Raw genomic sequence first — 23,327 nt, 5'->3', positions numbered from 1 at the left:
CCAGCAGCCACAGTGAGCGGCCGTCCAGAAGCCGGCGACTGATCTGCCTCGCCCGGGAAGAGCGCAATGATGGTGCCAACTTGGGCCAGTGAAGCAACGACCTCCACAACTAGACCGAAGAACAAAAAAACAGCAACTTGTCTGTTCCCCTTCCCCCAATTCCCCAGCGCTGTTCCCATCCCCCCAATTCCCCAATAAAAATCTTAAAAAAAAAAAAAAAGAATTATCAAGCCCAACGTGGCTATAGTGCTGGGGTTGAGAAACCTTGATTTAAATCACGAGCCATTCTTTTCACACTGAAACCGACATCCAGCTGCCAGGGTCGAATGAATTGCTATTAGAAGTTTATTGAACATGTTAGATATGCTGGGCACCATCACAGCTGTAGCCAAGCAGAGCTTTGCTTTGCTGTGAACCAAAGTTCAGAGAGAAGCCAATAGGGAGAAGAGACTCAAAATACCTCTTTCTGGCATCAGATATACTTAAATTCCAAAAAATTTCTTTCTTGACAGGCTACTGCATCCTGGAATGTGCTATATAAGACTTTCATCCTGAAAGCCACTGACCATGTAATATATATTTCTTATAGTTAGATTATCAGAAGGGTTTATTAAATTTTTTTTAAATCTCTCTTGAATACTCATTTGAGAAAGAACATAGAATGTCCAAATTAGATGTAGAAACAAACTATTACTGGAGAACAACAACCCAGAAATAAAAAGATGAAATCCTGCATATGAAATCATTGGGGGGGGGGAATGACAGCTCTGAATGATGGGTATGAATTTTCCAAATACCACGAAAATCTGATGACAGAGGAAGATGTTGCAACTTGAAATTCATATCCAAGGAAACTGCTGGACTAAGCTTGCAAAAACAAATAATATCAACAAAGCAATCAACATTTATATTATTAACTTATTCTTTAAAAAGCATATTAACCTTTTTTCTTTGATCCCTTTGTGAATTTGCATGCATAATTTAGCTATGGAGTCAGATTTTTCTGCTTGTTTATATCATTGTGCTTTAATGTGTGAGAAATATTTTAAATTTTGGGGTTCTGGTTTTAGAACCAAAACCTGCCCATCCTGAGATCCTGGGCAGCTGCATGATGTGGCAGCACCAGCTCAGGCTTCTTAGCAGACAGATTTGGGTTCAAATCCAGGTTCTACAGCTGTAGCTAAATTACCTTAGAAAGTTTTGTGAAGGCTTCAGTGTCCCCATTGTACAATGGCATAAAAATATCTTCCAATCAGGGTTCCTCACAAGAATAAATGATTTGGCAACATGGAAAAGGCTTGAAAAAGAGTGGGTTCTCACAGGAGCTGAAACGTATATCCACACAAAACCTGGACTTGGACGTTTATAGCAGCTTTATTCATAATTGCCAAAATTTGAAAGCAACCAAGGTGTCCTTCATCTTGGTTGAATGGTGAATGGATAAACTGTGGTACATCCAGGCAATGGAATAGGAACTATCAAGCCATAAAAAGACATGGAGGAACTTTAAATGCATATTACTAAGTGAAAAAAAAAAGCCAATGTCAAAAGGCTGTATACTGTATGAGTCCAACTATATGACATTCTGGAAAAGACAAAATTATGGAGACAATAAAAAGATCAGTGGTTGCCAGGCATGAAGAAGTTAGGTAGGGGAGATGAATAGTCAGAGCACAAAGGATTTTTAAGTCAGTGAAAATACTCCATATGATACTATAATGATGGAAATATGTCTATATATTTGTCCAAACCCAAAGAATGTATAACACCAAGAGTGAACCCTAAGGTAAACTATGGACTGTGAGTGATTATGATACATCAATGTAGGTTCATCAGTAAAAAATAAATAGTTAAAGCAAAAAAATAGTGGGTTCTTAAAAAGTATTTTCCTCCCCACCTCTTTACCCTAGGCTACGGTATCCAGTTTCTCCAAACTCTTATCTCCTCATATACCATCTGGGGAAAATATCCACCCTCTACCCCAGACTATTTCATAAATATTTAGGGAAGCTGAAATGCAATCATAAGTAAGGACTTTTCTCAATTAACTCTTATGTCAGAATACTTCATGGAATTCTATTTAGTTTATCATATCCTACTTCGGAATGTATTTTCTGAAATTATACCTGTTATGTGTGGTGTTTAGTTAATATTTTCAGGAGTCAAAAATCTCTGACCAAGTTAGAGAGCCCTATCTATTTCAACAAAAACAGGCTGTATCATGGAAGCACCAAGGTGACTTTGCTAGTTGTCACTTTTGATAAAGGATTTAGTCCCGATTTTAGTCGAGATGCATTAAATAAGCAAATATGGATTCAGAGAAAGGAATACATATACAACCTGAGGGCAAAAAAAAATTTAGAAATGAAATTTCAATAGCTAGCTGAAGTCAAGTAATCTCCTAAACACAGGTAATCATAAATTTTAAACATAAATGGGTGTATGTGTGTGTATGTGTGTGAGTGTGTGTGTGTGTGTGCACATGCGCATTCACGTGCATGAGTGTGTGTATCAACTTGAGTAGGAAAACAAAAATAAGGGCAAACATTTTACTTATAAGATTAAAAAGCACTACTGGAGTCATTACTCTCTCTCTCTGAAGGCTATACCTTGAGGTCTGAAATGGGTCAATTCAAGCTTGATCTGCTAATTTTGTTGATCTTTAATGACTACTTGCTGGGCCCAGGCATTAATGGTGTAACAGAAATAGCCTCAAAGAAACTCAGAACTTGGGGAAATAGATGGATACCAAACAGACGGGAAAGTAGCTTATTGCATAACAAAATATGCTACCAAAGGACAAAGCTTTAAAAAGAACTGTTGAATTGCTCATGCTTCGCTCTTCTTCCCTAAGTACAATCTTCACATTGTTTGGAGAAAATGACGTTTCCAACACGACAGTAGAAGCTGGGGAACAGGATGCACTGCTTTCCTCCCTTGGAAGTGCGATGATGTGGGCTGGCAGCAGCAGCTGCAGAAACCATCATCAGCTCACCAGGAAACCTGGGCACCGGATGTCACATTTGTGCAGGTTGGGACTGCACAGTGGCTGCCGGGGAGCCCAGCTCCTGTTTGCAGTCAGACCTCCTCACTGTGATGGCATGAGAAGGGGGCTCCGTAGCTGATTCATTTAAAAACTTTGCTCTGAATCAACAAGCTGCATCGGTGCACTCAGCCTAAGAAGCATTCTGAGGGTGGTGGTGAGGGGGGAACACATCATTCATCTTATTCTAACAATGCTGCTCTTAGAACGGAGCTATGAAGAGATGTACATTACCCACAAAGTCCCAAGAAAGGCAGGGACTGTATGGACAGAGACCAGGAGGCATCCAGACTCAGGGCTGCTGGGCCCAGCCCCGACAACAGCTCTGTCCTGCTGATGTGCATAGAGAGCCTTCTTGGCTGCGAGCTTCCTTAGACAATGACCTATTTGTGCTATTCCAAAATCTCCCTTGCCACACGCCCTGAGGAAACCCTCACTGCGTGGTTTTCCAAGCTCTGGAGCTTCTGTGACTTGGTGGAGGGATCTCCTCTGCTCTTCCCCTGCTTTTTCATTATCCTTTATTAAGTTTCCTGCATTGGTTTCTATCACAAATTAGCACGAACTCGGTGGCTTAAAACAATAGAAATCTAGTTTTTTATAGTTCTGGAGGCCAGACATACACAATCAGTATTGCTAGGATGAAATCAAAGGGTCAGCAGGGCTGCTCCCCTCCGGGTGCTGTGGGGAGGATCTGTTCTTGGCCTCTTTCAGTCTGGAGTGGCTGCCAGCGTTCCTTGGCTTGTAGCCCATCATTACAGTTTTCAAGATTAGTGTCTTCAAATCTCTCTCTGTTCCATCTTCATATTGCCTTCTCGTGTGTGTGTGTGTGTGTGTGTGTGTGTGTGTGTGTGTGTAATTTCCCTCTGCCACTTGTGATGGCATTTAGGGCCCAAGTGGATAGTCCAGGATAATCTCCCCATTTCAAGATCCTTTAACTTAATCACATCTGCAAAGACTCTTTTCCTGAATGAGGGAACATCTGCAGCCTCCAGGGATCAGGGCATGACTATCTTTGAGCAAGTTTTCAGCTCACCACATGACTGCATTCAGGGCCAATTTCAAGTGTACAGACCTCAGACTGTATCACTTCAGAATTACTTTATCAAGGCTCCTCCTCTGTGTCTATAGAGGTTCAGTCATAGCCCATCTTCCGTCCTTTGGCCTCTGGACTCTTGCCCTGGTAGCCGTCTCCTTTTAGCCCTGGTTGCATCTTATTCTAGGGTTACCTCCAACTAGAAAGTTCTGGTAACTGGAGTGTAGAGGTAGGTAAAGAGAACCACCCTTACAGGAAGAGAATTCTGAAAACAGTGAAGTCAAATTTTTAGCTACAGGTGAGTAAGAAAATGTCAGGGACCGGTTGATGTCTCTTCGACAACACTGAGAAACACAGACTCATCTTGACAGCACTGCTTTGACGTACACAGCTGACATTCCCAGCTTTACCATGGCCTCAGCAGGTGAGTGTCTGTGCCAAGATATTTGGTGCCCACCATACATAGCACAGTGCTTGCTTTGCTTTAGGCCCAGCCCGAATGAGGGGAGAGGTGCACACTTCTCTGTGGAGTCGGGGTGGGGGTCTTCTGTATATAGACCTGCTGTAGGCTTATATCTAGACAGCTTTGGATGCAAACCTCTGCAGTCTACTAGCTGCATGACACTGAGTGAGGTAATGTACATTTCTTCCTCTGTAAAACTGGCATAATGATGATTATTTTTCCAAGTAGTTGAGAACAATAAAGAGAATATATTGGGCATCTCTAAAGCATTGCCAAGAACAAAGAGGTCCTCAAACAAACACACTGTGTTCCTCTATTCTATTTTCAGAATACTTCTTTTGAACAACAAATATGTGGATTTTCCACCCTAAGCAATTCTGACACTGTCTGGAGTTAAGGACTCAGTCCCACAAAACTGCTGACCCCCCTGCCCTTCGGACACCAAGTGCAAGTCTAGGTTGTCACCTGTGCTTCTGATCCACTGGCTATAAATAGGGGGTTCCCACGACCCCCTCCGGGTTTGATGATTTGCTAGAGTGACTCACAGAACTCAGGAGAATATTTGATTTGCCATATTACTGGTTTGCTATTAAAGGACACAACTCATGGACGGCCAGATGGGAGAGATGCACAGGGCAAGGTATATGGGAAGGGACGCAGCGCTTACATGCCCTCCTCGGGTGTGCCGCCCCGCCCCCCAGCACCTCTGTGTTTAGCAACCTGGAAGCTCTCCATACCCCTTTGGTTTGGGGTTTTCTATGGAGGCTTCATTACAAGGGCGCGACTGATTAAATCATTGGCCATTGGTAATTAACTTGACCTCCAGTCCTTCTACCCTCCCCAGAGGTTAGTGGGTGGAGGTTGGAAAGTTCCAACCCTCTAATCACAGGGCGGGATCCTCAGGCAACCAGCCCTCCTCCTGAGACTATGCAGGAGCCCTCCAGCCACCAGCCACCTCATAAACACCCAATAAGACAATTATCACTCCCACTCTTGAGATGGCAAAGGTTGGAGGAGCTCTGCCAGGAACCAGGGACAGAGATTAAATATATGTCATTTATTATATCCAATATCAGTGCTCAATAAATGGTAACTACCATGTGGTTATTATCAGCATTGCATCTCCCATGGGAAATAATGAATGCTTCACAAATATTTGCTGGTAATATTAAGGCCAATACAGGTGACTTAAAACAGTAAGAACGAGAATCTGAACATCAGGGACACAATTAGATTCAGGAAAGGAACGGCTGTGGTTTTCAGAAGACAGCCAATCCATCAGCGAAAGTGGCTTTGAAAAGCGAGGCAAGAATCCCCAGCATGTGAGCAGCAGTAGCTATCTAGTGAGAACAGAGGTTATTTACTGGTAGAGGGTCATGAACTGGGAGGAAGAATGGGTGTGAGCAAGCACGCCTACTCTGCAGAGCACAAGCCTATTGATTAGCTCTAAGAAAGTTCCTCTTTCCTGGCTCACTGTTCCCTGAAAAGGATTCATAGAAACTGCAACTACCCATAAAACCTAGCGCTAGCCTAATCTTCACCTGAAGCGCCTTGTTCCTCCCAGCAAAAGAGCTACAACAAGGAGAGGTCATGTCCAGCTCTGAGCCTTATAGCCCACCTCTCCCCCACAAGAAACCACAGAACTGGACAGAGAACAAACCTCTGACTCTGAGATGAGAACACCCTGGCCTCTGGGTCCTCCTTGTCTGAACCAGTAAGAGATTGATATGGTTTATCCTCAGTGACTTGTCTAGACTCTTCTTTTTTACCTAATTCTTTGGCATTTATCATATTTATCTAGCTCTTGTTTAGAATTTAACCTGTCACTTATTTATTGTCAACTAGTCCACAGCTGTTAAACGAAATTCCTCTTAGTGTATCTTCTTAGGATTGGAATGAATTCCTGATGGAGTCTGCAACCTAAATACACCCCTATTTAAGGTCACTAGAGAAAGAAGACACTCCCCAGAATTCATCACTCCATCCATCTTCCTTTCTTCCTCTCTTTCTTCCTTCTTCTCCCTCCCCTCTTCCTTGTTTCTATCTCCCTCTTTCTCTCTCTCTCTCTTTCTTTTTAACACTAACCTCTCATAATAATATCCCAGCTACCTTATAGGACCCCAATATCTTGAATAAATCGATTAATAGCAAATGAATACCTCTATTACAGTAGTTCTCAGTCAAGGATGATTTTGTCCCCGAGGAGACATGTAGCAATCTTTGGAGACATTTTTGGTTGTCACAACCTGGATTGGGGGGATGGGGTGCTACTAACACCTAAAGAGATACAGGCTGGGAATGCTGTTGAACATCTTACAATACACAAGACAGTCCCCCATGATGAAGAATTATCTGACCCCGAATATCAATAGTGCTGAGGCTGAAAAAGCCGGGTCCGTAAGTCTACTCTTCCAGGCAGCCTTAGGTACAAATGGACACTGTGATCTGAAGGTGTCAACGTGTTTTCTGGAGGCCACTGTCACACTGGTAAAGTGCTCTTGGAAATGCCAAATCCAGTAACTGAAGAACTTTTGGGTGATAGACATAGCATTTTTTTCAACAATGCTTTTAAACTTAGTCCTACCAAATAAGTAAACACAGAACACACCAGCTTTGTAAGAAATACTGCTCTCTGGGAAGAAAATGTCCTACTCACAGCTTGACAATAGGCTCTAACAGCACAGCTGCAGGAACCTGTCACAGCTTCCCTGTATTTATTCGAATAACACAGCCACACAGCCCTCCTTTATCAGTGAGCACTGGATTACCATTACCGTATTTCTCCATGTATAAGATGCACCCTTTTTTGAAAAATTTGGGGTCTAAAAACTGTGGGCATCTTATACAGTGGTTGTAGATTTCAAATGCCATAGATGGAACGGAGGACGAGGCAATATATGAAGACAGTGATTCATCATCAGACACAGATGAGGACAAGCTAATGGTTGAGAGTTTTGACAGTGATGAGGAGTTGTATGAATTTTATGATGAATAAAATTTGAGTTCAATAACTTTACGTAATACATTTTTCCTCAAATTTCGGGCCCCCAAATTAAAGTGTGTCTTATACATGGGGAAATACGGTGAATCACACATCATTCTAGGTAGACACACACAGCTCCAGCTGTTATCACCTCTTACCTGGGTGGACAATCCTTTTCATGGCACTTCTTCTGTCTCCCATTGGGCTGTGTTTCTGGGTCACAGAACGTAGCTTTCACCATCCCGTGGCCCTTCTTCACGCAATGGGCAGTCTGGCGGCGGATACCTGAGGTCGGGCAGAAAGGTTCACACATACTGAAAGCTCGGCGTCAGGTGAGGCCCCTGGTCATGTCAAGTGACCATGCTGATAGCTGCTGGGAAAGTGTCCCTAGGTATTTGGCTCTTCAAGTAGGGATAAGGAACGCGGACCTCTTATTATCTACGCTCATGCTGCTGCTGGCAGTGGGTGGAAGGACTACAGATAATATAGGCAGATTAATATGTAATCTAATATATAGATTGTGTTCTAGCTAAGAGACAAGACTAACACACATATGCCAAATAAAAAACAAAGTGGGATTTAAATAACAAAAGCAGATAGCTCCACCAGGTGTGATAACACAATTGCTACATTATTCGTTTAGTAAAGGAATAGAGGAGGTAGGGACTTTCAAATTAGTTGGGGTTCATAAACTCTGAAAGACAGGAATAAAATTCAAGATAATGTTGTGAAGTTTGAGAGGTTATGTTTTTCACGTAGAGGGGTTTGATAGCAAGAATAATACAGCTGCCTTTAGAGACCAAGTCGGTAGTATAAGAGAAGCACACAAGGAGTGTCAGGGGCTGCAGGCAAACCAAGCACATCTGTAAGCTGGACTTGACTTTGGATATATAATAATAGCTAACACACATAGTGCATGCCATGTCCCAGCTGCAGGTGCTGTTCTAAACTATGTGTGTGTGTGTGTGTATCCCAGACAAACATATATATATATATGTATATATGTATATATGTGTGTATACACACACACACACACACACACACACACACACACACACATATATATGGTATTACTAATTATATAATAATTATCAATTATATAATAATCTAAGTGAAAACCCACAATAACCCAATGAGGTTAACACTGTCATTATCACTTTGTGACAAATGACAAAACTGAGGCACACTGAAGTCACACAGGTTGAGAAAGGAAAAGGACCACTGGCTTTGCTAACTAGGATATCATTACCAAGAGAACTTAGCAGGGTGATCAGAATATCACAGCTTATAAGGTGAGGGGCAGCGAGGGAGACAGTCATTCTCTCTCTTAGATAACAGTCAATGTTAAAGGTGCAATACTGGGTGAGGAGGCTGAAGCCAGACTCCCAGGGGACAGAGCAGTCAGCTTGCATGAAGGCTGGCCCCTGAGCTCTCAGGGCAGCCAGACGCTGAGTCGGTTCACTGGTGTAGAGAACTCCAGAACTAGAAAGGCCACGAGCACACCAATAAGCTGATCGCCTCCTGACTTCACTGGCGAGGACATGGCGGAGTTTCCCCAAAGCCACACAGAGCGCAGGACCGACCTGGAGCCAGCTCTCCTACCACTCATCACGTCACACTGCCTCATGCGGACTTGGCCCAGCCCAATCGACCCGGCTGGCTTGCATACTCAGGTGCCGGAGATGGCAGCCCGCCATTTAAAAACATCAGAGGGAGTTGCAAAAACAGTAAATGAATTCTTTGAAATGAATCAACAGCATTCTATTGTTAAATAAAACAATAGCTTATTCTCTTTGAAAAGATAGGTAACCTTGCAAACATGCAGGCTTTCTCCACAGATAGACTATGTCTGCTTCTTCTTTAATGCATATAAATAAAATACTTTCAGCAGCTGAAAGCAACATTATAAAAGGAAATTTCATGGCACCACAAGTGAGTCATTGTTTGGAAAGACACAAACTCTTAGACGATGTGAGTGGAATAGAAAATGAAAAGCGTTGAAGCCAGAAACGCTGACATGTGTCTGCATTATAGAGTAGGAAACAGAAAAGGCTTAGATACTTAGAAATTTTATTAAAATGTCGGGTAGTTTGGCAAATTCTTGACGTCAACTTAAAAGGAAGCTGTTAGGTAACTGTCAGGTGACTCTAAGAGGTTGGAAACATCCCCAAAAAGGCTTGTTTCTGTGCACGAACAGCAAAGATAAGTGTGCTCAGTGCTCCTGACTCTAGAGATAAAAGGGCACAAAACAGTACATCAAATCCCCTTCAGAACATTAATGACATTGCGTGGGTCAGTCCACTGGACCGGCAGAGGTGAACAGATCGATTGGCCAGATGAACAGGTAGATACCGTCAAATTCATAAGGGAAAATTAATAACGATGTGTCAGAGTATCTCTGTTGGAATTAAACCTCCTGGTGACCATTAATCTTCTATTCCCCTAGCCCTTGAGTTCTCACATGACAGATACAAAGCTAAGCCCAAATCTCTCATGAGAGGCCCCAACCTAATACCCTGACTTCTCCCATGGTACAGAAATGCAATACCTGGCCAGGTGCTTCTTCCTCAATTCTGGTGCTTGTGTGTTCATTTGGTAAAATGTAATCTATAATTCCATTCCTTATCAAATATCTGGTTAAAAAAATACAACAAATAAATAAAACCCAAGAGTCCTAGGTTCTGGTCCCTGCTTTTCCTTCTACACATCACTTGACTAACTGCAGGAAGATGAGAATAGGAACCTTCAGACCATTTCAGGGCAGGACGCTGAGCTGGTTAATCCCTGGAAGTGACTCCTACATTTAAAAATCTATAATCCATGAAGGGAAGACAAAGTTAAAGTTTAATCATTGGAAACCTTGTATGAGAGGATTCTCTGGTTAATACAATTTTACGGTTTCCTTAGAAAATAGTTTGTTGCAGCTGTTGTCAGAATATTGCAAAATTATATTAGCTCATATTGCCTTAGTAAATGTGTACGAGTATACAGCAAGGCCTAGTTTACAATGATGGCTGCAACAATCTCTCATCTAGCACATTCTTTCCATAATGCGACCATGCCATCTCTCCATCAAGATGCGGTGTCTAGTTACGCTGGCCTTGGATCAAAAGCAAGAGTGATGCTGTGTGAGTTCAGAGGCTAGCTCATAAAAGGCCATGCAACTTCCGTCTGATTCCTTTGGATCTCTCCCTCTCAGGACACTCCAGACATTAAGGTGTAAAAAGCCCACACCCTTGGAGAGGCCAGGTGTAGGTGCTCTACTTGACAGTCCCAGATGAGCCCAGCCCTGGAGTCTTCCAGCCCAGGTGTCAGTCATGCGAGTAAAGGAACCTCCAGGTGATTCCAGTTCCTGGCCATTTGAGTCACCCCCAGCCATCTGAGTCATCTAGGTTAGATGCCAAGCATTGTGGAGCAGAGACAGGCCATTCCTATTGTGCCTTGTCTAAATTTCTGACTTATGGAATTCATGAACATAATAAAATGATGGTTGTTTTGGGGAGGCCGAGTGGCGCAGTTGGTTAGCGCAGGTGGCTCAGATGGTTAGAGCGGGTGCTCTGAACAACAAGGTGCCGGTTCGATTCCAGCATTCCTGTGCCACCTTCCCCACACCCCCCCACCCGTCCCTCCCCTCCCTGAAGCTATCGATAGATTGAAAACGGCAACTGGACTTGGAGCTGAGCTGTACCCTGCACAACTAGATTGAAACAACTACTTGACTTGGAGCTGATGGGTCCCGAAAAAACACATTGTTCCCCAATAAAATTTAAAAAGAAAAAGATGGTTGTTTTATTGCACTAAATTTAGGCTGGTATGTTATAAAGCAGCAGTAACTGGAACAGCACTCAATAAATGCTAGCTTTCTTTCATTCTCAAGTCAAGACCCAGAGCTGCAATCCAGCTTGGCTTGCTAGTAGCCTAACCACTACTGAATTTTAAAAAATCTCTTCTGTGTTACATTTCTGCTGCTTGTCTCTCCAGATCCACTCTGCACCTGCTCTGAGCCCCAGACAGCTGTTCCTATGGATTGTAGTGTCTTCCCGTTGGGTTTAGGAAATGGAGCACTGTCTCTTTCGATAACTGCTTCTTCCCCTTACTTACTTCTCATGTGTCCCACCCTCCACTGTTAACAGGCAGGGGTAATGCATTCCCTTTCTTAGTTTCCCCAAACCCTACCCACACCTTGGAAGGTAAAGTAGTCAAGGTATTCAGTTTGGGTGTGCCATATGTTTTCTGCAGGAAGCCCTGACTGATAATGTCTCCTTGACAGTAAAAAACTCAAACTATTCATCTTGAGTGACATACTCATTAATTAAACTCTGTAAACCAATTTCTTGAATAATAGAATCTTCCTCTGACATAGGATATTGTTATACCTCTTGTGAAGGGGATCAGATCAGGTCATCCTTTAAGAGCAGTGATCATGATGTAACATTGCAAATGCAGAAAGTGTAAGAAATTAGGCTGAAACTATATGACCTTGACCTTTCCATGGAAACTAAAGAAAGAAAAAAATGATACCGGCTTTTAATTTGGCTTGCCTTTTGTCACTTTCTCTTACACGCTGAACAGAGCTGAAAAAGAAATTTTACTTAATTAAGGATGACAATCAATATGTTGTCACAGCACAGAATCGGCTGCTTATCTGGAAGTATTTACTGGAAAAAGACATTAAGTATAAATCAATCACATTCTCAAATATATGAGAATCAAATTCAAAATGTGATTTCCATAGGATTCTGAGTCTCTCCATGTAGCAATGAGAATGTCACCATGCAGCTGTAAACACTTGGTAAATCTTGGATACTAGCCGTGAAAGCTCAATTAAGAGCCTTTACTTTTAAGAACTATCTTCCTATATCCATTAGCCTGATCATCGAGAGTGGAAATTCTGACTTGATATAAAGAACAAGTAAAGTTACTTATGTCTAAGAAAAAAAAACAAAAACAATGACATAGCTTATCATATTCTCAATTCAATATTGAGACTGTAAAATAGAGGAAGCCTATTAACTGGTTAATTCAGTTCATATAGGATTTTTCCTGATTCAAAAATTCAATTTAAGAAGGATATAGGGAAAACAACTGACGACATTGCTCATTGTAATGAGCTATGGTGAAAAAATGCAATATTTCCTATTATATCTAAACTTAAGATTAGAGATACTTAAGGCACTAAATATTTAATCACATCATCTGAAAGAGATTCAAAGAGATTGAAGACTATATACCCAGTCTTTAAAATACTGACAAAAAACAAGATCTCTTTCTTTATAACCACTTAAGTGAGTACAAGTTAAGCAATACATGTTAAATTTTACATTAGCACATAAATTATAATGCTAAAAAATTAAAATGTCTAAAAAAATTTAACCTAAAACTGGGTATAACATTGATTTCAATAATGTGAGATGATAATTCTGTGAATAAGTAGAGGGCACTGTCACTGCAATCCCCCTAATTATACAGAAATGACATTAACTGCATGGGAAGAAGAGATGAGTAAGTAAGGGTTGTTAACCATCTGTCTTGTTGACAAGTCCATCCTCACTCTACTAACTTTCAATTTCCATTTCCACTAAGAAAAAACCTTGTGTTCTTCCTGGCTCCTTGGGCCGTTCATCTCTAATTTTCTTGATCAATAAGTTCATATCTATCTTTCATAATGAAGGCACAGTCAAGTTGAATTTGGGGCCTGCCACTAAAGGAGCTCAAACACCTTGAAGCATGTGGGGGGGGGTGGAGGGGGACGATCAATGATAATCACAACATCAATATCAATACCACCACCACCATCAGAATCATAAATGGATTTGAATCCTGTTCTAAACACTTGTTGAGTGATCTCAAGCAATCTTCCTAACCTTCCCCAGACTCAGTTATCTTGTCATCTTCGTGAGAGTATAGTACGATAGGGCTGTTGTAAGAATCAAATGATCTATGTACCCTGATGTGTACATGATGTACCCGAAGTCCAGGCATAGTGCTTAATGCATATTAGGTCCTTGAGAACAGTTTTTGAACCTGAATCTGAAGCCTCTTTGTAACCCACTTATTCAATCATGGCAATTAACTTCCTCCACAATTGTTTCCTGCATGTTGTGAGATCAAGGTTGGCTTCACAATCTGAGACCAGGAAATAGAGCAAACCCAACTCATCCAGTCCTCACACTACTATGATGCAGCCTCCTTACTACAAACAACTGAGCTATCAGTTACATCATTCATGTTTTTTCCTAGCTCAGAAGGACATTGACACTGATTTTAATAAATACAAATATTAACTGAACATCAATTAATGAGCTTTGACTTCATTATTATCCATTGCTGAAACCACACACCTCAGAACACTGGAGGACTCAAAGCCAATAGTGTTTATTCCCCTAAAATCCCAATGTACTGATTACATAAATTGCCTATCATAGCCAAGGGTCAACTTGTAAGAAATTATGTAAGAAATGCTCAAACAGGAGCATTGCTAGTACTTGAAGAATGTTTAACAGAATTAAGTAGGACAAAGTTCTGGTGTATGAAAGATCTATTTTCAAAATTTACCATAATCAGCAAGTATTCCTTTCTACTGATAATTCCATTCTGCAGCCACTGTGTACGAATCAGGCAGTGCACACACTTACAGAAAATCAGAGATCTGAGAATCTCACAATGCTCATGGGTTAACAAGAAAGGCAGGTAGTCAACATTTCACAGGGCATACCGAGCAAAGCTGGCTTTCCCAGAAACCAACTGAGAAAGCAGTTGTAGAGTGTAGAGTGCATAGAGAACAAAACTAAGGGCCTGCAGACACGGGAGAGACTAATCTCTGCTGGCTGCATGGGGTACCAATGGGATGGGGCTAAGAAGACCACCAGAAGAGCCACCTGGGAAAGATTTCCAGTTAGTGGTTCCACATGTAAGAAACTGGGAAGTCTCCACTCGGTCCTAACACGTAAAAAGCCATAGACACTGAAAAATCAACACCATTTCTTGGCTATACGAGAGAGGAGGGCCCAGGGCAAAATGCTGCTCCCAAGACTGGACAGACAGAAGCTGGATAGAGGGAGTCACAACTTCCTGGAGCAGAGACGCGTGAGCAGAAACCCACCACAGGAACCGGAATTTCACCGTTCATGTCAGATACCAAACCACAGATCCAGGAAACCCAGTAAACACCAAGCAGGTAAATGCTCCAGGAAACTAGACCGAGGCTCATCATTTTCAAATTACAGAAAATCAAAGCTAAAAATGTAGTGCTGAAAGAAGCCAAAGGGAAAGAGCACCTACCTATAGGAGAACAAAGAAAGAATTACATCTGACTTCTGGAAAATCATTCGAGTAATCAGAGTGGAGTGACATATTTAAAGTGCTCAGAGAAAACAACCCCACCAGTCTAGAATCCTGCACCACCCTGTGAAAATAGCAGTTAGAAGCGAAGGATAAATAAAGATTTTCTTAGGCAAACAGAAATTGAAGGCATTTGTTGCCAGCAGACCTGCTGTGCAAGAAATGTTAAAAGAGCTCTTTAGAGAAAAAGAAAATAACATAGGTCAGAAACTTGGATCTACATAAAAAAAGAAAAAGCATCAAAGAAACAATAAATAAAGGCTACATAAAAACTTATTTTCTTATTCTGAATTGCTCTAACAGATAACAGTGTGTTGAAAATAATAATGGCAATGATGTAGTTGACTCTCTTTTGCTTTAGGCATGCTTTTATGTAAGTGAAATGAAGGACAGCAATGATATAAGGAATGGGAGGTAGCAATTAGGATTATTTAGTTATTATAAGGCACTCATACTACCCATGAAGTAGTATGGTGTTATTTGAAAGTGGATTTGGGTTAGCTGTAAATGTGTATTGCAAACTCTAGGGCAATCACTAAAAAAAAAAAGAAAAGTAAATGAACCACTCCAGATAAGGGTTCTCATTAGTTCATGTGTGACCTACAGCTGAAAGGTTATCCACTTGTAGTTTATTTTACATATGTATGCACATGTATCCTCATTCCATAGCATATACTTAAGTTCACGTCAATAAATCTTATTATCTTCATGACATCCTACATTTAAAAAACCCCTCCAGATATTGTTAGAGATCGGTATCTTGACTTGGTTGATCCTACCTGAATATTACAGTGGATAAAGTCAGATGGCTTAGCACCAAGATGATCGCACTCTGAAAAAATCAAATACAGGGCCGGCCGAGTGGCACGTTGGTTAAGAGCTGGCTTGGGACACCAGAGGGCCCTGGTTCAGATCCCACATATGCGGGCCAGTGACACTGCCCTCCATAGCTAAGATGCTGAACAACAGCTCGACCTGGAGCTGGGCTGCCGTGAGTCGCCGACGACAGCATGGGCTGCAGCCCCTGCTGCAGTGGGTTGCCATGGGCTATTGTGTGTAGCCAGCAGCCAGCGTGAGCGGCTGTCCAGAAGCCGGCGACTGATCTGCCTCGCCCAGGAAGAGCGCAATGATGGTGCCAACCTGGGCCGGTGAAGCAACGTCCTCCACAACTAGACTGAAGAACAAAACGACAGCAACTTGTCTGTTCCCCTTCCTCCAATTCCCTAGCACTGTTCTCATCCCCCAATTCCCCAATAAAAATCTTTAAAAAAAAAAATCGAATACATATCTGACTCTGATTTTCTAAAGAAGTGAACTCTGTCTTCTAAACATCAGGGTATAGTCACAAATGAGGGTCGGAGTGGAATATGTGTCCCCACTTATGATTCTCATGCTTTATCAATGGTATGTGGACATACTTGTATCTCAAACTAATTGGTTACGTTGAGTGTTATAGGAATACTGTCAGATAAACCCTAAAAGGACTAGTTTCGGCAAACCTAACTATCTGTAGTTATTTCCAGTGAACACAATGTAGTTTCCAAGTCAGCTTAAAAGAGTGTGAGCATTCTCTAGGAGCTTTGTTTGCATGGTCTTTGGAGCCGTTTTCCTAGAACACGATGTTCCTTAAACAAAGGCACAGTAACTAAACTCCAGAGAGAATTCAGCCAAGTGAAAGGAAACTTGAAGTTCAGTATACGGCAGGGGAACATGCTCTCCCTTTTGTGTAGGCCACTGTAGTATTTATAGACCCAAACATACAGAATAGGGGAGACCACAGAGCACAAAATTGGAAAAGGTCACGTTCAGAAAAGACGACCCGTTTTCTAACAATTGCGCAATGACTTTGAGTTTTACAGGAAACAAGGAAATTTTGGTTAGAATGTATTGCAACTGACAAGAGTTCTGCAGTACTAGAGATAGCGTGGGGCAAAAATGTAGCTTTTATATTTTTGTGAAAGCAATCTTGTGTTTTTGTTAAAAGATGTTCTTGTTTAATAAAGAGTCCTGAAGCTTCCTATGGAGACCAGCATCTGTGTCAAGCCATTTCTGCAGCTGTTTCTTCACAGATAATCCGTTGGTTGAACTTTCATGGTTGGTCTTTGATGGGCAACTTGGGTGAATTTTTTTCAGCAAGCCTTTTTGTCATGGACAGTAGCACTAATTATTCCAGCCTCTTCCAACATTTCCTGAAGGATAGCTAGTCCTAAATTCCCCCAGCATTGCCCCAAAGTCACTCCCCACAGATAAGGCAGGAGTGGAAAGCAAATGTGGCTGAGAGGACAGAAGATGAGGGGCGCACAGAGAAAGGGCCGTCGCTTTATCTCTGAAAAGTGGGCTGTGGGCTTCATGCCAGTTAGCTCAGTTTATAATATTGTGTTGCCAGATTTTCACATGGATTTCTGATCTCGAACAAGGATAAAAAAAAATTTTTAATAGTCAACCTAAGGAAACAGCATCTTAGTGAATTCATGCTTAAATAGCCCTCTGCTCCAAATAACAATGGTAGCATATAAAATACATTAAAAAAATTAAGTTATAAAATATAAAAAGAGAAAAACAAAAAGACACAATGCTTATGTAAGTAAACATCCCTGCAAAAGGGCGAGCAGGACTTCAGTGAAGGGTCTGCCAGGCCCTTGGCCAGGGGCAGTGAGCGGTGGCCACAAGCTCAATGGCAGTGACGTCGGAGGACATCATATGACAAGAGCCTTAACTCTTGAGTTTTGGGCCTAGGAAGGTGGCCAAACAAGGACTCAGCTTCTCACTCAGGAGCTCAGCCAAGAGGTATGCTGGTTCCATGATGCTTCCTGATATACCTGATACAACAATGCTGAACAACCTTAGCAAGTTCTGTCTTGAAATGAGGTCTCACAGTGTGCTCAGGACAAAACCTGCAAAACCACTAGAAAGAGTGGGGTGTACATGGGAAGAAGGGGAGAAAGGGGCAGGAAATTGAAAAGAGAAAAAGAAATTAAAAGGAAATCACATGCAAATCAAGCCTTAAATTGTAATTCCAAAATACGTAACACATCTAATGCTAAGAAAGGCAACAAAATGGTTACAACAGGAATCCATTCTGCATAAAATCAATTTGGTAGGGCATTGCTATAGACCAGGGGTCGGCAAACTGCGGCTCACGAGCCACATGCGGCTCTTTGGGTACGTACATGTGGCTCTGAAGTAAAATTGAAAATGAAAATAAAACTATCATAGTTGCATTTATAAAATTTTTAAAGGATATTAGTCACATAATGGTGATTTCATTTGTTTAATAGGCCTCGCAAAACTTGGAGGGACAGGATTGGCTCTTCCATCTCAAAAGTTTGCTGACCCCTGCTATAGCCTGAATGTTTGTGTCCTCCTCAAAATTCATATATTAAAGACCTAATCCTCACCGTGATGGTATTTGGAGATGGGGCCTCAGGGAAGTAATCAGGGTTGGATTAGGTAATGAGGGTAAGGCCCTCATGATGGAATTAATGCCCCTCTAAGAAGAGGGTGGGACACCAAAGGTCTTGCTCTCTCTGTCATGTGAGGATACAAGCAAGAAGATAGCCGTCTACATGCCAGGATTCTCTCTAGGAACTAAATCTGCCAGAACCTTGATCTTGGACTTCCCAGGCTCCAAAACTGTGAGAAATGAATGTTTGTTGTTTGAGTCATCCAGTCTATGATCCTTTGTTATAGCAACCTGAACTAAGGCAGTCTGACAAATACTTTACAATAAACACATTACTGCCCTTAGGCATTTTCACCGGGAAATCTCAAAGGCACTTTAATTGAATATGTATATATAATCATAAACTCTTCTTCAGACCTTTTTCTTGTCACATTTTCTACATCTCAATGAGTGATACCACCATTTCACCAGTTACCCAAGGGAAAACACTAGGTGTTACCCTTCAACCTTCCTTCATGCTCAAACCACTCTCTACCAACAGATAAACTGAATCAACCAGTAGGTCCAGTCCTGTCTCCCTCTTAAAAAGCTTCACATTTGTATAATTTTCCCATCTTTGCCACCTCAATTCTCACTCAGGTCACTGTTATGACTTCCCTAGTGTACTGCAAAGGCCTTCTATCTCTTTTCCTTCCCTCTAGTATTTCTGTCACACAAAAATAAAATACTGACAGTAGTCAACTCTGGAGAAAAAGGAAAGGAAGTGGAATTAGGGATTGCTCTTCAAGTGTCTTTGTGTAATTTTTTCTTTAAAAATGAAGACTGGAACAATCATGACATATGATAAGATCAGATACAGCTGAGTGGTTGATACACAGGAGTTTGTTATTACATTTTCCATACTGCTGGGACATTTGAAATGTTTTCCCAGTAAAAAACCAAAAAGGGTAAAACTAAAATAATACAATACCAAAATAAAATAAAATAATTGCTACTATCTGTTTATAACCCTTTTACTACAGGAATCAACTTGGTAATAAGTTTCTTAACCTTAAGAAACAATAAGTTTCTTAATATTCATACCCTTTGAACTTAGAAATTCCATCTACAAATTCACTCCAACAAGATCATTCTTTACATGGGCCCAAAGATGCTCATCAGAAAATGCAGATCAATAAAGAATTGGTTAAGGGAGTTTTGCCTTGTCTTGCTAGTGAAATATAGTGCATCCATAAAAATGATAGCTATGAAGATTGAATAACACGTAGAAAGGCACCCGTGTTACAGTGTGAAGTGAAAACACATGTATATATGTACATAAATATATCCACGTGCACACAAGTACATACATCTGTGATTAGAAAAAAGAATACTGAAAGGCAATAAAGCACAGTACCAAAGTGCATGTGTTAATTTTTCAGGAATGCATTTAACTTGCTTTTATAATATAGGAAGTCTTCACTTAAAGAAAATAAAATACATCGCTGAATGATGCAGTGTTTCAGGCAGTCTTCCATCTTTGTATTTAGCAGTGTGTGTCCCATGTCAACACTAGCATTTCGTTCTCTGTGCTTGAGAGTGTGAAAGTAGATATTTTGTCTTTCTTTTCCACCAAGTAAGAGGGCTCACTATCACTTAAATAGGCCGTGAGCCTGAAACTCCCTGATAGTTCCTGTTAAGGTTTAATAACCAGAATGACATTTGCCCAAGTAGACAGAAGTGTTGCTGAAGGGTCAGGCTGTATCAAAACCAAACGCCCGATTCACATTTGATAAGGAGGTTTCATTTCCTAGCTAACTGCAGATGTATCTTTATGGTCGCTGTACAAATCCGCCACTTCTCTTGTATTTCCCATGCTCAGAAATATTGCATGTGTAATGCAAAGGGTTCATCTCTGTTGAAAGGTGTGTGTGTGTGTGTGTGTGTGTGTGTGTGTGTGTGTGTGTGTGCGCGCGCGTATGGGGGGCTGGATGTTCTCCTGTTTTTTTGAGGAGCCCCTGCTCAGTCAGGCTGAGTTCCACTCCTTGGTGTCCTGGGACAGACAATAATTTAAGCTTAAAGCTCAAACCTGTGCCTCATTGAAAAAAGAGAACAAAGGGGATGAGAAATTGAAAACGTATTTGTAACTACAGACCCAGTGACTTCATTTTCCTCACAACTGCTCTTCGGGGAAATATTTTTCACCAGGTTATTTTCTGCTTAAATTGCTTTTGCTTCACGGGAGCCCAGCCCTTCTGGGCAGTGGGGGCAGGACATGTAGAAATGCTAGAGGCAGCGGTGGGAATAGCAGTACTGACCTCTGACTAATACTTCTTATGGCTGCTGTCACAGATGGCACCTTTGACCTAGATAATTTCTAGAGGCTCAGGAGTTTCAAAACATCACACATTTCGAAATGAACATACGATTGCTGTGATTTCTAAACGTTAACCCTTGGTTTTTCTGTACTGAAGAAGGGAAAAAAAGAAGTTGGTAATACAAAAATTGTTCATCAGGTTGATGGCACTTGACTCAATGTCTGTCTCCGGACCTCTTTCCACAACTATTTCCTGAGGTGGGGTGGAGGGACCGGGAAAAAGCAAGGCAACAAGGGGTGTTGAGACAAGGTATGTGAGACAGAATCCCGCGGAGGAGTGGACTGTATTGTTCTGACCCATTCACCCTCCTCTTTTATTCCCTTTGCAACATCGCTGACTCTGGTACTTCACCCTGTAGTTGCCTAGTGTTATAGGCAGTAGTTATAGGCTAGAGGCAGGAGGTTCCAGAAAGACTTGGACAGAATCCCAAAGGAGAAAGAGAAGCAGAGGCTTGTTCATGTGGCAGTGCTATGAAGTCCCCTTACCCCCCAAATGTGTGAAGAGCCCCAAGTCCTGACAGGCCCTGACTTCTGCCCTCACAGGCCTTGGAGAAGTCCATCTAGCCCTATAGTGAGAGTCTGTGCTCTACAATTATACACGCTCCTTTATAATCCCCAGCCTCTCTTTGCAGTTGGGTCGGGCCCAGAGGACTAAGATCCAACAATGAAATGTGAGCAGAAGTGATCCGTGTCACATCCAGGCTTAGGTCATTAGGAAGAGCCAGTCTGCCTCTTCATTTCTCTCTTCCTCTGTGGCAAGCTGGAAGCCACACCTGTCAGGTGGCTTAACTACAAGATGAAGTAGAGCCACCCAACTTGCATCAGACTTGGAATTGGCTTAAAAATAGACCTTCATTGTGTTGAATTCCTGTGATTTCAATTTCTTTGTTACTGTAGCAGAACCTATCCCATCCTAATTCTCAACAGCAATGAATCTCTCCAACACTTGATTTTGGGAGAGAAAACTACTTCCCTAGTAGATATAAAAAACTGGTAAAGTGGAGACAGAAAAAGAACACTGAGCTAGGAATGAGGAGAGCTGGTTATGTTTTAGATTTGGCCATGATTTATAGTATGTCTTTAGGTGGGTTGCTTGACTTTTGTGATCCTCAGGTCCTTAACCAGAGCAGTGGTTTTTTTTAAAGTCTTTCTGTTTTGCTTTTCAAAAAGACATGTGACCCTTTCTTCAAACAAAATCTTTCACGAAGGACAGAATATAAAGCTGATAAAAGAGAAACTGCCTCTCCCTTTAGACCGTGATCTGCACATTCACTTCCCAAATGGGCCCCTGCACCACCTTCATGGAACCCTGCAGACCTACGGGCACCGAAGGCAAACCACTGGCTTCGATTGCCTCGTGGCTCGTTGTGGAGCTGATGTGGCTCATAGTGAGAGCAGCTGTTCTTACCTGTTCCACATGTTACACTGCACTCTGTCCAGCGGCCATACTGCCAGAAGTACACCAGCTTCTCCACGTCATTGTCAAGGCCGTCTTTCCGGATTGTGTACTCATACTTGATACCAGGGTTAGTCACCTGGAACAGAAGCTGAAAGGCAAGAGAGGGGTCATGTCAAACTCTGTCATGATTTTACACTGCAAACCAGTCGTGTGAAAGCACTACACAACGTCCAGCATCTTAGTTATGGAGGCATGCACTGGAACAAATGCCAGCAAATAAGTATGTTGCTACCTCTTCCTCTACTTCCACTTGTACATCTGCATATAGCTATTTCTATACCTAATAGCCTCCATTCTATTATTTCTTGACTGAATTCCCACAGAAATTCATGGGCGGTCTAATCATATGAGAATTACTCTTAGGGAAGGATAAGGAGCGTCCTTTCCAATAGGCTGGTAGGTCACCTGTGTACTTACTACCATTGTGATTATGAGTAAGTTGCTGAATCTCTTTGTGCCTTAGTTTCCCCATCTACAAAGTGAGGATAATGACAGTATGACTAATAGGGTTGTTGTGAGGGTTAAATAAGTAAATAAATGTAATGTAAATTAGATGTGATTAGAACAGTGCCTGCCATGTACTTAGCATTCAACAAACATTAACTTTTATTGTTGTTGTTGCCTTATGATGCCCTTCTCTAGCTCTCCAGGTGATTCATTTATTTAAAGTATATAGTTCTGAGATAAAATTGGTCATGGGTTTTAGCCAAGGCATACTACTCTTAGGACCGTCCCCTAATTTCCTCTCCTGCAGGTAATCTACTAATTATGTGAATCTAAAGTAGGTTCATCTTAAACTTAGAGGCAGCAGGTTGGTTGCTTCATGGGACTGGGGGTTCCCATATATAAATCCTTTTTTATGTGGGCAGGTAAGATGTCAGGTCTCCTGACATTTATGAGTCATAACAGTCAAGCCTTGACGGCCAGCTTCTGTGAGTGCTATGATCTCTGGCTCTGAACAGACCTTCTAACATCTGAAGGTTAGATCTGACTCTCTTCGGCCATCTGTCATCCCCAACCTACTTTGCCTCTACTGGTATAATATTCTACTCCTTTACTATAGTTCTTTTCCAATATGAAAGACAAATCATTTGTGCCTTTGACGAGTACATCCTATACAGATGGTCACATGTCTTGCTAGGGAGACCGCATCATGGATGGGGTAGAGGCTTGATCACTGCACTGTACACCTGAAGCTGATGTGCTGATGTTGTATAATATTGTATGTCAACTATAAGTGAATATA

General features: G+C 41.7%; 1 protein-coding gene across 1 annotated transcript in view; it reads right to left on the bottom strand.

The window, feature by feature from the left end:
* The window catches only part of ADAMTS12 (ADAM metallopeptidase with thrombospondin type 1 motif 12), a 284,062-nt gene that overhangs the window by 60,106 nt on the left and 200,629 nt on the right, over window positions 1-23,327 (bottom strand). The window contains exons 15-16 of the mRNA XM_019647855.1: window positions 22,031-22,169; window positions 7,681-7,807 (exon numbers count right to left, since the gene is read on the bottom strand). Of these exons, the coding sequence (XP_019503400.1) occupies window positions 7,681-7,807; window positions 22,031-22,169 (266 nt within the window). The remainder of the gene's footprint in view (window positions 1-7,680; window positions 7,808-22,030; window positions 22,170-23,327) is intronic.

This window comes from Hipposideros armiger, unplaced genomic scaffold, assembly GCF_001890085.2.
Source record: "Hipposideros armiger isolate ML-2016 unplaced genomic scaffold, ASM189008v1 scaffold_117, whole genome shotgun sequence".
In the NCBI taxonomy this organism is placed as follows: Eukaryota; Metazoa; Chordata; class Mammalia; order Chiroptera; family Hipposideridae; genus Hipposideros; species Hipposideros armiger.
Note: the sequence above shows the minus strand (reverse complement) of the source record. Positions and strands in the feature narration are given on the sequence as shown.